This window comes from Oryctolagus cuniculus, chromosome 1, assembly GCF_051225735.1.
Source record: "Oryctolagus cuniculus isolate XC-2025 breed Fujian yellow rabbit chromosome 1, ASM5122573v1, whole genome shotgun sequence".
Lineage (NCBI taxonomy): Eukaryota > Metazoa > Chordata > Mammalia > Lagomorpha > Leporidae > Oryctolagus > Oryctolagus cuniculus.
In genome coordinates this window covers 62,775,546-62,792,058 of record NC_142867.1, presented here as the reverse complement: position 1 = coordinate 62,792,058, position 16,513 = coordinate 62,775,546, and the positions used below count along the sequence as shown (strand labels likewise).

The 16,513-nt window shown below is 45.8% G+C and overlaps 1 protein-coding gene across 1 annotated transcript; it reads right to left on the bottom strand.

Annotated features, from left to right (window-relative positions):
• Window positions 1-6,821: 6,821 nt before the first annotated feature.
• Window positions 6,822-7,826, bottom strand: LOC100344793 (olfactory receptor 52K1-like). The gene has a single exon (XM_002708541.5). It carries the CDS (start codon window positions 7,824-7,826, stop codon window positions 6,822-6,824), a length of 1,005 nt encoding a protein of 334 aa, XP_002708587.3.
• Window positions 7,827-16,513: the final 8,687 nt, after the last annotated feature.

Sequence of the window (16,513 nt, the reverse complement as noted above, 5' to 3'; positions counted from 1 at the left end):
ACTCCAAGGCACTGATCTATGAGACTGAGGGGCAGGGATGGATAATTAGACTTGTGGCTCCAGGGGAGCAACTTTCGGAGATTCCCAGAGGGGAGTCATTTCTAGGGGCCCAAAGGAGTGAAAAAAGAAAAACCCACAAGAAGCAGTTTCTCCCTAAGGGTGGCTCACGGGGAGAGGGGCTGGGTGGAAGGGACAGTGACTAATGTTCTCATGTCTCGGCTCTGGGTGTTTCTCACAGAGCAGTCATCCCTGCCGAGGAATTTCTCTCATTGTACATAGAAGCTATTAGAGCTCAGAGAAAGCGTCGGGTGTGTCAGGTCAAGCACATCCCGGGGCACTAATGGGCACTGACTGAGATGACCTGGGGCTCAGCTGAGGGGAGGGGCTGTTACAATCTAGGCATAACATGGGCCCTTAAGGGTCAATAAAAACCAGGAGATGGTACTTGGGTGCTAGGCTTACAGCCTGGTGGCCAAGAAAGAGATCTGATTTAGGGCGTGTGCGTGTGTGTGTGAGTGTGAGTGTGAGTGTGTGTGGGTGCATGGAGGCACCTGCAGGTGTAGGCTGTGGTGCTGAAGTTGGTGGGACGAGGTATTTACTTTCTCAGTGTGGGCACTTTAGGTGTTAGGGCAGGAAGTGAGTGTGGTATAGGTTCTGCTCCCCACCCAGGCAGAGCTGGCTCCTGCAGCAAGGCATCAGCAGTCTGCCCTTTGGGATTCAGAAATGGCAGGACTGCAGAAGCTCCGGCTTTTGCACCTTCTTTGGGTGGAATATTTTTTGTGATTCCATTTTATCTCCTCTGTTGTCTCATTAGCTCTATCTCTTTATTATGTTATTTCAGTGGCTGCTGTAGGATTTACAGTACATATCATTAACTTATCACACTCTATCTTCAAGAATATTATACCACTTCACAAATAATGTGAGGTCCTTGCACCAGGCTACTTCTACCCCTCATGTTGGTGTTGTCACTGTCGTCTGTTTTATTTCTACATTTGTTATGAACGCCTCAACATGTTTTTTACTTTAGTCTATTATGTCCTAAAGATATTTAGAAAAATAAGGTGAAACTAATATTATATTGACAAACTTCATTCATATTGTATGTAACTATATTTTATTTATTTTAGATTTAGGAAGAATGCATGATGAATATTCTTTCTAAAAAACTTGCTATTTTACCTCTTATTTATTTTTTTAAGATTTATTTATTTGAAAGTCAGAGTTATACAGAGTGAGGAGGAGAGGCAGAGAGAGAAATCTTCTATCCACTGGTTCACTCCCCAGTTGGCCGCAATGGCTGGAGCTGGGCTGATCCGAAGCCAGGAGCCAGTAGCTTCTTCCAGGTTTCCCATGTGGGTGCAGGGGCCCAAGGACTTGGGCCATCTTCTACTGCTTTCCCAGGCCATAGCAGAGAGCTAGATTGGAAGTGGAGCAGCCGGGACTCAAACTGGCACTCATATGGGATGTTGGCACTGCAGGCAGCGGCTTTACCCACTGCACCACAGCGTCGGCCCCTTACCTTTTATTTTTAAAATATTATTTTTCTGTTCCACAGTGCTTTACACATTTTGATTAACATGTAGAAAATCCACTGAAAGGAAGAGCTTTCTGTTTTCATTTATTTATTTAGATCACTAAGGACTTATGGATTCATAATCTAAAGGTGATCATTAATATATTCTTATTCATATGTTCTTTTTTTGCTTAATTGTCCCTGATTTGACTACTAGAACCCCCTTCACCTTGGTCACTCTATCCCCATTTTTTGAACACTTCTTTACTTTCTGGCACTACAAGGTAATCTGGGATCATCTTGTATTTCCCATGGGATCAGCTATTTCTCCAAGCACCCCCTTATTAGAGAGTGTTATTATTGGAATGGGCCTTCACTGTTAGCCTTCACTGTTAACATCTTCTACCTTCAGCACTTGTTAATGTATTTTTTTGTTAAATTTTATTCCAGTTATACAAGTTTCATGTATTCCATATATACAGATTTAGGTCCATAGTGACACTTCCCACCCTACTATCCCTCCTGCCTATGCTCCAACCCTTCTTCCTCCTCTCTCTCCCATTCCCACTCTAATTTTTACAAAGATCTATTTTGCAGTTTACTTAGTGATTGTAAAGTTAACCCTACACTAAGTAAAAGAGTTCAACAAATAGTATGAAGAAAAAAAAAAAAACATTGTTCCTCAATGGAAGAGTCATGGGCTGTAAAAATTGTCAAATCTTAAAATGTCCATTTTGATGTATTTTCTTTCCCTTTTTTAAGACTTTACCACTGTGTAGTATTCCATGGTGTGTATATTCCATAATTTCTTTATCTAGTCTTTGGTTGACAGGCATTTGGGTTGATTCCACATCTTAGCTATTGTGAATTGAGCTGCAATGAACATGGGGGTACAGATAACTCTTTCATATGCTGATTTCATTTCCCCCAGGTAAATTCCCAGGAGTGGGATGGCTGGGTCATACAGTAGGTCTATATTCAGATTTCTGGGGGTATTTCCATACTGTCTTCCACAGTGGTTGTACCAATTTTACATTCTCACCAACAGTGGATTAGTGTAACGTTTCCCCCACATCCTCACCAGCATCTGTTGTTTGTTGATTTCTGTATGAAAGCCATTCTAAGGATGGTGAGGGGAAATCTCACTGTGGCTTTGATTTGCATTTTCCTGACAGCCAGTGATCCTGAGTATTTTTTCATGTGTCTGTTGGGCATTTGGATTTCCTCTTTTGAAAAATACCTGTTTAAGTACTTCTCTCATTTCTTAATGGGTTGTTTGTTTTGTTGTTGTAGAGTTTCTTGATCTCTTTCTATATTCTGGTTATTAATCCTTTGTCAGTTGAATAGTTTGCAGTAATTTCTCCCATTCTGTTGGTTGCCTCTTCACTTTGATGAGTGTTTCCTTTGCAGTGCATAAGCTTCTCAATTTGATGTAATTCCATTTGTCAATTTTGGCTTTGATTGCCTGTGCCTCTGGGGTCTTTTCCAAGAACTCTTTACCTATGCCAATGTCTTGCAGGGTTTCCCTGATGTCCTCTAATAATTTGATGTTATTGGGTCGTAGATTTAAGTCTTCAATCCATTTTGAGTGGATGTTGGTGTAAGGTGTAAGGTAGGAGTCTTGCTTCATACTTCTGCAAGTATCACCAGACATGTGAGCAAGCTCAACCAAAGTCAGAAGACTACCTTAAGCATAGAACAGTAAATTCTTAGACTAAAGTATGCCACTAAGTTTCTGGGGGGTTATTATGGAGCAACTTTGTTGTAATACATAATTGACAAAATGACAAAATAATGTTTTATACACAAAATATCAATAATAAATGTTAGAATTTTCCCTTATCTCAATGTATTATTGTCTATTGAGTAAATGGCTTTTTAATGCTTAACTATGAGTTCTATAAAGAAAGAAACTGTACTTTAAAGATATCAGAGCAAGATAGTAGAAGACAAAGTCTCTTACAGAAACACAGATTTAATCTTGCTTGCTCACATTTCTGGGGGTTGGTTCACATTGGGTGGGATGGCTGGGATAACTTGACCCTGAAAAGTGCATCTTTTATTCATTCAGCAAGTAAGCCCAAGCATATTTTCTTTGTTATAGCAGAGGTGCAAGAGCACAAATAGAAAGACATGGCTACTTTTTCAAGCTCTGTTAACATTCCTTTGGGCAAAGCTCAGAATCCCTTTGGCTTAGCTCAGAATCAGTTTCCTCTCTATTTTCCCATTCTCAGTCTGCTGGTCAGTCTTTTTTTTAAAGATTTATTTTTATTTATGTGAAAGGCAGAGTTATAGAAAGAGAGAGGGAGAGATCGGGAGAGATCGGGAGAGAGAGAGAGAGAGAGAGAGAGAGAGAGAGAGAGAAAGTGAACAAGTGAGCTTCTATCTGCTGGTTCACTCTCCAAATGGCCACAATGGCCAGAGTTGGGCTGATCCGAAGCCAGGAGCCAGGAGCTTCATCCAGATCTCCCACATGGTTCAGGGGCTCAAGTACTTGGACCATCTTCCGCTGCTTTACCAGGTGCATTATCAGGGAGCTGGGTCAGAAGTGGAGCAGCCAGGACTTCAACTGGTGCCCATATGGGATGCTGGCACTGCAGATGGAGGTGACTTAACCTGTTACCTCACAGTGCTGGCCCCTGCTGGCAAGTCTCAAGGGCAATTCTACATATTTTAATATAGCACTAAACTCCTGGTACTTATTTTTGTATCATTATTTACTGCCATATAATTGCTGTATAGCAAACTAATGCAAACTCTCTGTGACATTTGTATAACAAAAAGCATTCATTGCTTATACATCACGGTGGTTGACTAGGAAGCTCTGTTGGTTTTCACATGTATGTGTATTGGCTGGCTGTTGGCTGATGTATGCTGGCCGTGGCTGGGATAACTGGGATGACTCAGCTCAGCTCCATGTGTTTTTCATTCTTTTACAATTAAGTCTGAGAGTGTTCTTGTGGTGATGGCAGAGGTGTAAGACAGCAAGCAGACACACTCAGGCACTTTGTTCAGATCTGTTAGTATTTCTTTCATCAGATAAAACTACTTGGTTGAGCACAGAATCTGAGTATTAAGGGACTTCAAAGCTACATGACAAAGAGTAGTATTGGGAGGGAAGAACAGGATGGCTGGACAGGAAGTAGCCTCTCTCTTTCCAGCGTTTCTGTTTCCCTGCTGACAAGTGAATGAAAGCAGGACTGCTAAGATCTCTGGAGAAAGGGCAGTGGTGCAGTTCCACAGCCTCTTCACTCCTTTCTTTTGATATCATACGAGGAGGGTCCCTCCTTCTTCCAAGACTCAGCTTTCCTGCTCTGCTGTGTGCCCATATGGCACCTCATTTAACAGCCAGGGGCTTCCCTCTTGACTGCCTCCTCCTCACCATATTAAGTGGCTGGTGTTTTTACCGCCATTTTGCAGATAAGAAAATTAAAATCCACTTTCTCTCTGTCTCTCTCTCTCACTGTCCACTCTGCCTGTCAAAAAAAAAAAAAAAGAAAAGAAAATTAAAATCCAGAAGAGTACCAAGGCTGCCCCATCGTCTCACAACTGGTAAGTGGCTGAACCAAAGGTCAAACTCAGGTCTCTCTTCCAAGCCCCACGTTCTTTCTACTCCGCAGTTCACTCACACCGTGTTCTATATGTTTCCCTCCACCTGCTGCTCTCTGTTCTCCCTCATAAACTTCTCACCACCCTGACTCACTCAGAATCATTCTGGTTTCATTTCACTCTCCACCATTCTGCTGCATTGAATTTGGTTGACCAATAGCCATGTATCTTCTAAACTTTAAATCCCATTAAGCCAAGGACCTGGTTATGCTCATCATTATATTCCCAGGGCTGCCTTCACTAAAGCCGTCACCAGCAACCTGTGCATGGCTGTGAAGTGACCCTTCGACCCCTGTTCTTCCTGACCTCACAGAGGAGTTAACATTGCCGACCACGCCTTCACAGCCTCCTCCCTGGCTCGGGTGAAGCCACTCTCTCCTTGTTTTCCTTCTGCCTCTCGACTCCTGTGTACAAACCAGCCTTCTGATTCTCTCACATTGGTCCATCTCTCTTCACCCCTGCTGTCACCAATCAGGTTTAGGCCAGGGCTGTCTCCTATTTGGACTACTGTGACAGGCTCCTAAGGGGTCTGTTGACCTCCAGGCCTGTCTTCCTCTGATCCACACTCTTACTTTTACAGCAGAGTGATCTTCCCACCACACAAATGGGATCTTGTCACTTCCCTGCTTTGGACTTTCAAGGGTTACCTATGGCTTGGAGTAAAAATCCATTCTCATTATCATGAAAAATAATTCCTTTCATCATCTGGTCTCTGCTTACTCATCCAGCCTCATTTTGTTACACTTCCTCCTAGTCCCTCTGTGCTTGGAAGCGCGGGATTGCCACTGAGTTTCCATGACTTCCCTGTTTATCCACTTGTCCATGCCTTTCCCGTGTTGTTCCCTTTGCCTAGAATGAGTTTTATTCGCTCCATTTCCTTCTTCCTCATAACACACTTTATTATCCTTCAAATCCAGCTCCAATCAACCTGTAAGGTGTTTCTAATTTTAGTGATTGTTGTCTCATCTATGTTCCTATACAATTTTGTAGATAAACTATTATTAATTATTATCTCTCTATATACCTTGCAAGGTTGAGAGCTCATCAGGGAAGAGATAGACTTTTTTCTTTCTTTGAAATCATATGGTTAGGATGATATATAATAATTATCTATGAATGAATAAATGAATGAAATTCATGTGCAAAAGGAAGGGGAAAAGACTTAGAAGCCAGAGACAAGAGCTTGCTTTGAAGCTGGTTACTTTCAAAACTGAATGCAGAGAGCCAAGACAAAGTCCGGCAAGGATGACTCATTCGTATAATTTCTCTCCCCTCACTGAAGAGTGAGAGTGTGTTAAAACTCATAAGGCCAGGCCGGCGCCGCGGCTCACTAGGCTAATCCTCCGCCTAGCGGTGCCGGCACACCGGGTTCTAGTCCCGGTCGGGGCGCCGGATTCTGTCCCGGTTGCCCCTCTTCCAGGCCAGCCCTCTGCTGTGGCCAGGGAGTGCAGCGGAGGATGGCCCAGGTGCTTGGGCCCTGCACCCCATGGGAGACCAGGAAAAGCACCTGGCTCCTGGCTCCTGCCATCGGATCAGCGCGGTGCGCTGGCCGTAGCGCGCCGGCCGCGGCAGCCATTGGAGGGTGAACCAACGGCAAAAGGAAGACCTTTCTCTCTGTCTCTCTCTCTCACTGTCCACTCTGCCTGTCCAAAAAAAAAAAAAAAAAAAAAAAAAAACAAACCATAAGGCCAGAAACTCAGCCAGGGATTTCCCTCCGTGAAGGCAGGGACTGACACTTCTCTGTGGGGACCTGTAACTGTGTCCTTTGGAACAGAGTCATCAGGTGCTGCCTGATTTCCTTGGTTCTGGCCCCATAGATGATGGGGTTGACCACACACGGGAGCAGCAGGTAGAAGGCGCTGAGCAGGTTGTGCACATCCTGGGAGGCGGTGCGGGCCACCCGATAGACGATGGATGAGGACATGGTGGAGGAGTAGACGGTGAAGACGACCAGCAGGTGGGAGCCACAGGTGTTCAGGGCCTTGGAACGCGCGCCACCTGACGAAATCCTGAAGGCGGCATGGATGATGCGCGAGTAGGAGGCTCCTAGTAGGAGCATGTCCAGGACCCTGTTGAAGATGCGGACGGTGAGGCCCACGGTCTTGTTCAGGGAGATGTCCCCACAGGAGAGCTTCATCAGGGCCATGTGCTCACAAGCAAAGTGGTAGATCACATGTGAGCGGCAGAAGCGAACCCGGGAGGCCAGTGCCACCACTGGAGCAACAATGCATGTGCTCCTGGCAGCTGCCGCCCCCACCAGGCCAGCCAGCAACTGGCCTGTCACTATCTCAGGGTAGCGGAGAGGGTAGCAGATGGCCACATAGCGGTCCAGGGCCATGACCAGGAGGATGCTGCAGTCAAAAGCAAGGAGGAAGTAGATGCAGAACATCTGGAGCAGGCAGTGAGCCAGGGAGATGCGGTGGAAGCGTGTGGAGAAGCTGAGCAACATGGCAGGCACCACCGTGGTGGCAGCACAGATGTTGACAGCCAGGAGCAGGGCAATGAGCAGGTACATGGGCTGGTGCAGGCTCCGCTGGGCCACCACCGTGTGGATGACCAGGGCGTTGGCGGAGATGATCACCAGGTAGAGGCTGAGGAAGGGCAGCACGAGGAGGGCACGAGACTCCTGCAGCCCTGGGAAGCCCACGAGGAGGAAGCTGGTGTAGGACATGTTGGAGCTTCCATTGCTCCACCCTGACATCCTGCCAGGGCCGGGGGATGGCTGCTGGACAGGGGAGAAGGAGTTCTTGTGTCTGAGGACGGCTCTTCCTGCCCCAGCCTCACCAGGCTGCCATGGGTGCTTTGTCTTTCATGAACCACAATATTTCTATAGAGAAAATGAAGAGTTATGTGTTACCAGTTCCTGAGATGCTTCAAGAAATAGCTTATTTCTATAGCCTCAACTTGTGTGTTTTCCGTTTTTTTTTTTTAATTAAAATACTTTTTTTTTCTAAGAAATCATTATTGAGGATCTGTTTTGTACCGGAACCTATGCTAGGGCTTCAAATCCACAATGAATGATCATCTCTGTCTTGAATGAGCTCACACTGCAGTGAGCAAGACTGACATGACAAGTGAAAAAGAAAACGTGCCATTGCCAGGCTGTTCAGATGGACTCCTTTATGCTCCAGCTTTAGCCTGATGCTCTCAAAACTCCAGAACAAAACACAGGGCAGGAACTCCGTCTTATCACTCCTGACTGAGGTGCTCCAGTAGATGTGCTATATGGGATTTACAGAGTAGGTGGTTGAGTATTGGTGTTGTGATCCTTAGCTCAAAGCCCATCTGGGGAGGATTAAAGCTTAGAGGTTGGAGAGTCTTGGAGAGAGAAACCGCTGGGAATGAACTAACATTTTCCTTTCCCACACTGCTAAGGGGCAAGGAGGAGGCGCAGTCAAGGGAAGTGACTCCTCCTCTGAGCTAGGAGGGGCTTTACAAAGACATAACAGTGAATCTAAATTGTGCCTCCATAAGTTTCTATGATCTACCACTTTAAGTAACTCTATAAAAAATAGAGGTGGGGTAGGCATTTAACCTAGCATTTAAGATGCCAGTTGTGGCGCTTTTGTTCCACACCTGACTGTCTCTGGCTCCTGACTCCAGCTTCCTGCCAATGCAGACCATCAGAGGCAATGATGATGGCTCAAGTGGTTGGATTCCTGCCATACACAAGGGAGACTGAGTTTCCAGCTTCTGGCTTCAGCCTAGGGTCAGCACAGGCATTTGTAGAATGAATCAGCAGGTGTGAATTCTCTCTATGTCTCTCTATCTCTATCTCTCTGCTTCTCAAGTATATAAAAAATTTCAGTAAGGGTTGAATCATTTGTACTTAGTAAGTCTACTTGTGGTTGTCTCTTTTCTAGGCAATACATACTAACTTTTCAATGATGTAGTCTAGGAGTTTGAGTTACCTTTATCCATCTTATTATTTTGGTGAATTGAGAGTCTTACCAATTTCCATTATTTTCCCATGATTTCCTAAAGAATATTATGAGGAAACCAGGAGAACACTTGCTAGTTCTTTCAGTAACCTGTATCTTAACTTTTATTAGCATAATCAGATATCTCCTATGATCTTGTCCCCATCTTGGATTTTATTTCCTTCTCAACAAAGTTTCTCCTGCCTTTCATGGTTTCAGGGAATTTCATGCAATACAAAAGGTAGAATTAAAATCAGAGATGAACAGTTTCTCCCTGTCATTTTTGAATACTGTACCATTGACCAGGTCACACATACCTGGCCCTAGCTTCTCCTCCTTTCAGGGAACACTCATCTGAAAACTCCATTCTTCCAAACCCTAGCTTCACAGTTGTTGTGTTTTCAGGAATATGGACCCCAGATCATGAGCTATTTAGCGGCAGAGACCTGCAGGGGCTGGGAGGGGAAGATCATTACCCCATTCTACCTGCGCCTCCAGTTGGAATCATAGGATCAGAGAACCAAGGCAGCTGAGACCCCCCAAATCCAGTAATCTGGGCATCAGAATAGGGCTACCCCTTTGGGGGATAGTGTCCAGCCCTCCAGCGAGAGGGTGATTCTGTGAGATGTCCACCCTGATCAGTAGGCACCAGCTTTAGCTTCCTTCCCCTTAATGTTGGGATCAGTAAAGCCTCTTCATGTTTTTTTTTTCAGCCTATCCTATTTTAGGGGTACCTGTTGTATTTGAGACAGTCTGTCCTATTACAGGAGGTCTGTTCTAGAGGCGGACAGAGCCCACTCTCAGGAAGTAGTCTGGGCTGAGTCACCATCATGCCCTTAGAATTTGCTTGCTGCCCACTCCTCCCGGTTGTGCTCCCTGGAGCCACACAGCCTTTTGGTCCACAAAGCCTGGTATTTTAAGGGGAGGATTTAGGACCTAGTGTTTGGACTGATTTGGACAGGATAGGGTGCTGGGTGTGGTTTTCTGAGCAGGACAGGAATGGTGGGCTAGGTGGGAAGAGGGGGATCCAAAGCTGAAGCCTGTGGGTCCTGGGGACAAGGGTAGTAGAGTAAGAAGCCTGTGGCTCCTGGTTCTGCCACTCACTGTGTGCAACTCTGGGCAAGGGACTTAACCTGGGAATTCCAGTGCTGGCCTTAGCGGGATGGTGGGGAGGACAGAATCGCTGAAACCTGTCAAGCTGGTGAGCAGCCTAGGCGCCCTCTCTCTCCATGGTTCAGTTTGGAAGGGGAAGGGAATGGCATCACCCCAAACCTTGACATGAGTGGGGAGTGTGAGGACAGAAGAAAGGATGCTGTGTGTGGGGACACACACAGAGGTCTCTCTTCATCCTACTCTTGAGTTTGTAGCTGCTGAATCTTGTACACTCTGTTTCCAACGGCCCAGAAGAGGGAAGGGTCGGCATGAGACCTGTTCCTCCCCCAAAGCAGGGTCCTTCAGGGCACTGGCAGTGGAATCCAGTGTGGGAGGAGGCCTTGAGCACTCCTGCACAGACTGCCTGAGTGAATGTGGTTGCCCTGGGCACGGAAGAGAAGGTTGCGTGTTGTGGGGGCAATGAAGAGAGAGGCTTGGGCTGGTTTGAGATCCATTCAGCTTCCAAATGGGGAAGAGGACTAGATTTTGCTTATCTCCATGGAAAAGGAAAGCAAAGAAGTAGGACTACCACCTGTCCCTGGATTACTCAGGAGATATGTCCTGGTATTTCAATGGCCCTGAAACCCAGGGTTTGAGGCTGGGGAATGGGTGCTCAGGGGTGAGCCCTTGTCCTTCTCTGGACTTGGGGAGGAGGAGTGCATGGCCAGAGGAATAGGGGTGACTGGGATGGCCTTTGTCCTCATTCCCTGGGCTAATCTCTGACCTTGCTGTCTCCCAGGTGAGAACCTCCTGCAGCTCCCTGTCTGGCCAAGTACAAGCTCTCTCACTTACCAGAACGTACAGACAGCAGGGAGGACAGATCAGATCAGGCCCATGTCCTTGGGTGTGGTTAAATTTACTCCACTCCTCCCAGGGGAATCCCCAGAACTTCCCAGTCTCTGCTCTCAGGCTCTGACTTGGCCAATTATCAGAACCCCAGGGTAGCCAGGATGAGAGAGTGGCCTGGAGGAATAGGGTGAGCAGAGAGCACTGTCTTGAGACAGACACACCAGGGAATGAGGAGGGGGTTGGCTTGGGGGAGCTGAGGGTTCCCGCAAAATTAGTTCTCCGGGCTCCTGCTCCACACACATCCTTTCCAAGTGATCTCGCCTGTCTGATGGTTCAACCACCCGCTGGCCCTAATGATCCCAACGTCTCTCTCTGTACCCTAGTCTCTCCCTTATACACTCGTCTGATTCAACTGCTTACTGGAAATGCCCACCTGAGTGTTCCCCGGGAAACACAAGTGCACCAAACTGCACATTCAAGTCGTGGCTTCAGACCCCAAAGTCACCATCCCTTCGCTCTCCCTACATTAGAACTGCTATCACTGCCCCCAAGCCTTTCAGAATTAGCAAAAGGGAGGGGGTGAAGGAGGGGAAGAGAGGAACAGGTTGGGGAAGGCATCCAGAGTTGCTCACTCTCCATACCTAACCCCTCACCAAGCCCTACTAAACTTTTTTTTCCCTAAAAATGTTTATTTGAAAAGCAGAGTGACAGAGAGGAGGAGGAAAAAAGGAGGAAGAGAGAGGAGAGGAAAGGAGAGAGAGAAACTTCCATCTGCTGATTTGCTCCCTAGATGGCTGCAATAGCTGGGCTGAAGCCAGGAGCTAGAAACTCCATCTGGGTCTCTGACATCTTGAACCAGTATGGGATACTGTGGGATATTGGTGTTGTAAGCTGCGGTTCAACCTGCTGCCCCACGACGCTGGCCCTGCCCTTTTAAACCTTTGTTTCCTCTTTGCAAGTTGTCTTTCCTCTCTCTTCCTTTCACCACTGACTCCCCTGTTCTCAGTAGCATCATTTCTAGCTGCTTATCTCCTAGCTGGTGTCTCTTCTCTGTCTCACACTCACTAGGTAAGAGTGCACCTGTTGAACTTTGTTTTCCTTGTTTTTTGCTGGATGAAAGATTTCCTGATTGTATGTGTTGGCTACCATTTTCTTATGCATCCATTTTTTTGTGAATGGATGATTTATTGCAGTGAGTGAAAGGATCTTCACACTCTGTGTGCTTTGCTCCACTCCTTGGAGTCTCACTATCTCTGTGCTTAGACCCAAATTCTCCAACAGGACAGGAGGGCCTCACCCTGCTTCTGCACCATTTTCCATCACTGTCCCTGCCATAATACTCCAATCTACAGTTTATGTTTTGAGAATCTAAAACACTGGACATATTCAAGTTTGTACATTCAGCAAGTCCTTCTTTAATTTCACACCCACCTTAGAGAGTAGGTTTTTTTCTTTTACATTTGGCATTTAAGGAAACGGAGATAGTTACAGCCATGTGGAAGTACTTAAAGTTTCTTGTATGAGCCTCATTGTTCCATATTCTGGGACTTCTCACAAAACCCTGTGAATGGACCCTGAAGCTTTTGACTGGGGGCAGGAAGAGCTTAGAGTGAGACCTAGAGAGCCCAAAGGTTTGCCACTAGACAACCACACATTGAATGCTGTCCTTGAGCAAGACACAGGGATCAAAGCCCAGGGTCAGCAACCAACCCAGGAGCAGAGGAGTGGGGAGTGAGGATCAGCAGTCTGAGACATGGTCCTGAGTGCAGGGAGCTGTGATCAGCTTGGTTTCTTGACTGGAGTCATGCGATGCGTAGGGAGCCCCATAATATGTATGGGGCTGAAGAAGCCCAGGGGTGATGCAGGCATGATTTCTACCTGGGTATCTCAGCAGTGATACTGGAGCCTAGAGCAAACTGGGCATTCTGGGAGATCTGATCCGATCTGGGGTCTCTGAGTGAATATCGCAGGTTAGTAGGACCAGCAGGAGGGAGCAGAGTGCCTGGGCTAGACGTTTTCTTTCAGAGTGTGACTCAGGTCCTGCAGGGGAAGAGGGAGTATTCAGGAGTCCTGGGCCAAACACAAGGAAGAAGGGGATCCTAAGTGGGTCCTGAGTCCCATAGAGAGGCAATCAAGGAGGGCTGCTCCCCTGGCTGCTCAGGGTTTGGTTAAGATGCACTGTGTCCTGCGTTTGCCTCACTGGACATCATAGGAACTGAAACCTGGCTAGGATTTGGGGTGTGGAATGGCAGAGTTCTCACCCTCTGCAGGGTGGGCCAGGGTTGCCTATTCTGTACTCAGTGGACACAGCTAGATACCGCGAGGCTATGGGTGTAGGGGAGGGGAGGTTAACTGCACCAGCACCTTAGGATACTCTACCCACATCAGCTTTCTTCAGCAGCCCTAGAACAGCCTACCTTTAATTTTTAAAAAGGGTGGTGTGTGTGTGTGTGTGTGTGTGTGAGAGAGAGAGAGAGAGAGAGAGAGAGAGAGAGATCCTACCTGCTGGTTCATTCCCCCAAAATGCACAAAGGCACACAGCTGGGGCTAAAGCTGGGAGCCAGGAACTGAATCCAGGTCCTTTCGCTGGATGGCAGGAACTCAACCATTTGAGCCATCACCACTGCCTCCCAGGGTCTGTATTTGCAGGAAGCTGGAGTCCGGAGCTGGAGCATTGGATGTAGAACATGGATGTCTTAAGCAGTGCCTTAACCACCAGACCAAATGCTTACCCCAGTCCACCTATTCTGATCCCTAAGTGTGTGCTTCATATTCTGTCTCCTTAAATATTTATGATTCTAGTCACAGAAGCTGTGACTTTTTTAATTTATGTTCATCATTGTAAAAAATTAACAAGAGCTAAATGCTTATAATAAACATTCAAGTGTGCTGTATAGCGTTAGTTGCTATGAGCACAATGTCATGTGCTGCATCTTGAGAACTGTTTGATCTTGCATGACTGAAACTCTATGGACCTGAACAGAAATTCTGTGCTCCTCCTCCTCCCCGCTCCTTGTCAATCATCATTCTACTTTCAGTTCTGTGAGTTTGAGTACTTTGGATACCTCATGTAAGTGAATCATGCAGGGTTTGTCCTTCTGTGACTGGAATATTTCACTTAGCATGACGTTCCCAAGGGTCACCCACGCTGTAGCATGTCTCAGAATTTCCTTCCTTTTATGGCTGTGTCATATTCCATTGTGAATATATATATATATCACACTTTATTCGTCTGTGGATACACATCTAGGTTGTTTCTGTCTCTTGGCCATTGTGAATTGGGCTGCAGTGAATATGGGCGTAGAGCTGTCTTTTTGAGATCCTGATGTCAATCCTATTGAATACATACCCAGGAGTGGGGCTGCTGGATAATGTGGTAGCTCTGTTTTTACTCTGAGAGGTTATAAGTTTTGATCTTCCTTTCTATGCTATTTCTCTTTGTCCCTCCAGACCCACTTGCTATCTTTTCTCTTTTGCTCCATTTTCATGAAGGCTGCATACATGAATTACCTTGCCTGCTGGCTTCAGTTGGCTTCTGTCAAATTTCAGTCCCCACTGGAGTAGGAGGTTGGGAATCGACTCACCTGGCTCCTCCCTGCCAGGTCCAGGGTGAGTGTGTTTCCTTACTGAAGACCACAGCCCTGGTTGGGTGGCCTGTGTTGGGTGACCTTCTACAACTTCTCTTTGTATTTCTGTGCCCACATTCTTTATTTGCACCTCTGACCTTGGAGTGTTCTTGGCTCTTTGCTCTTGCAAATCTCTCATTAGCTGCCCAATCTTTCATTAGCTTCCTTTAACCATATGTGTTTTTATAAACAGCCCCTTAATATACTGCTCTTGGGGTGTCCCATCTCTTTCCTGCTAGGCCATGCCAATCAGAAATAGCGAATATGTCCCAAACTCAATGAATATTTTACCTTTCTTAGCTCAAGTAGCTACTTCCTGTCCACCACTGGTGCCCAGTGATGTCTTCCCAACTCTTCGAGCAGGGGTCTTCTACAGTAACAGCCATAAGATCAGCAAACACCAGAGGTAAAATATCAACTTCATGGGAAGAAGCAGGTGGTTTCCTCCCAGGGCAATCTATGTGGCTTCTGCTGTTTAGTTGTGGGAGCTCTTTTTTTCAAATTTACTTAAAACTTTTTAAATCAATTATAAAGCAGGCAAATTTCATAGGTATAGTTCTAAGATGATAAGCATACCTCCCTCTCTCTCCCTCTGCCTCCCTCAACCTCCTCCTTCCTTACTTTCTTTATTTTTCTTTAAGTTTTACAAAGATATAATTTCAATCCCCTCTATAGTTATAGGTTTAATTCACCCCTAACCATAATATTCAAAGAGTAAAAAGAAGACCACAGCTCCATAGGAGTATAAACAAGGGCTAAAAACAACAATCATATCATAAGATGTCTGTTTAATTTCTACACATTTTTTGGTATTCTATATCTTCCTCATATCAGAGAAAACATATGATATTTGTCTATTAGGGACTGGCTTATTTCACTAAGCATAATGGTTTCCAGTTGTATATTGTTACAAAAGACAGGATTTCATTCCTTTTTGTGGCTGAGTAGTATTCCATAGTGTATATAGACCACATTTCCTTTATCCAGTCATCAGTTGATGGATGTCTGGGTTGATTCTTTTTTTTTTTTTTTAAAGATTTATTTATTTATTTGAAAGTCAGAGTTACACAGAGGAGAGGCAGAGAGAGAGAGAGAGAGGTCTTCCATCTGTTGGTTCACTCCCCCAATTGGCTGCAATGACCAGGGCTGCGCCAATCTGAAGCCAGGAGCCAGGAGCTTCTTCCGGGTCTTCCACGGGGTGCAGGGGCCCAAGCACTTGGGCCATCTTCCATTGCTTTCCCAGACCATAGCAGAGAGCTGGATTGGAAGAGGAACAGCTGGGACTAGAACCGGCACCCATATGGGATACTGGCACTTCAGGCCAGGGCATTAACCTGCTGTGCCACAGTGCCGGCCCCTGGGTTGAATCTATAGCTTAGCTATTGTGAGTTGAGCTACAGTGAACATGGGGGTACAAATAACTTTCATATGTTGATTTCAATTCATCTGAGTAAATTCCCAGGAGTGGGATGACTGGGTCATGTGGTAGACCTATTTTCAGATTTCTGAGGAATCTCTATTTTGTCTTCTATAATGGTTGTACTGTGAAATTCAAATGATCAGATACACGGAAAAATGCACAGGATTGTTAGCCTTCAGGGAAATGCAAATAAAAACCACTATGAACTGTACTTTGGAAATTTATATTTATTAAATAAAAGTTAAAAAAACCCACTATGAGGTTTCACCTCACTCCAGTCAGAATGGCTATCATCTAAAAATCAAAAAACAATAAACACTGGTGAGGAGGTGAGGAAAAAGGTACACTATTACACTATTGGCTGCAGTGGCTCTTGAAGCCTCAAGTCTGAACTCACCAGGGTTTGCTCTAAATAAAACTCCAACTCCCTAGCTTAGCTCCAAGACCTTCCAAAATCTGACCCCAGACCATCTCTCCAAAG

What these genes read in the sequence shown, in the direction of transcription:
- LOC100344793 (XM_002708541.5), bottom strand. Translation starts at nt 7,826, where the DNA reads ATGTCAGGGTGGAGCAATGGAAGCTCCAACATGTCCTACACCAGCTTC.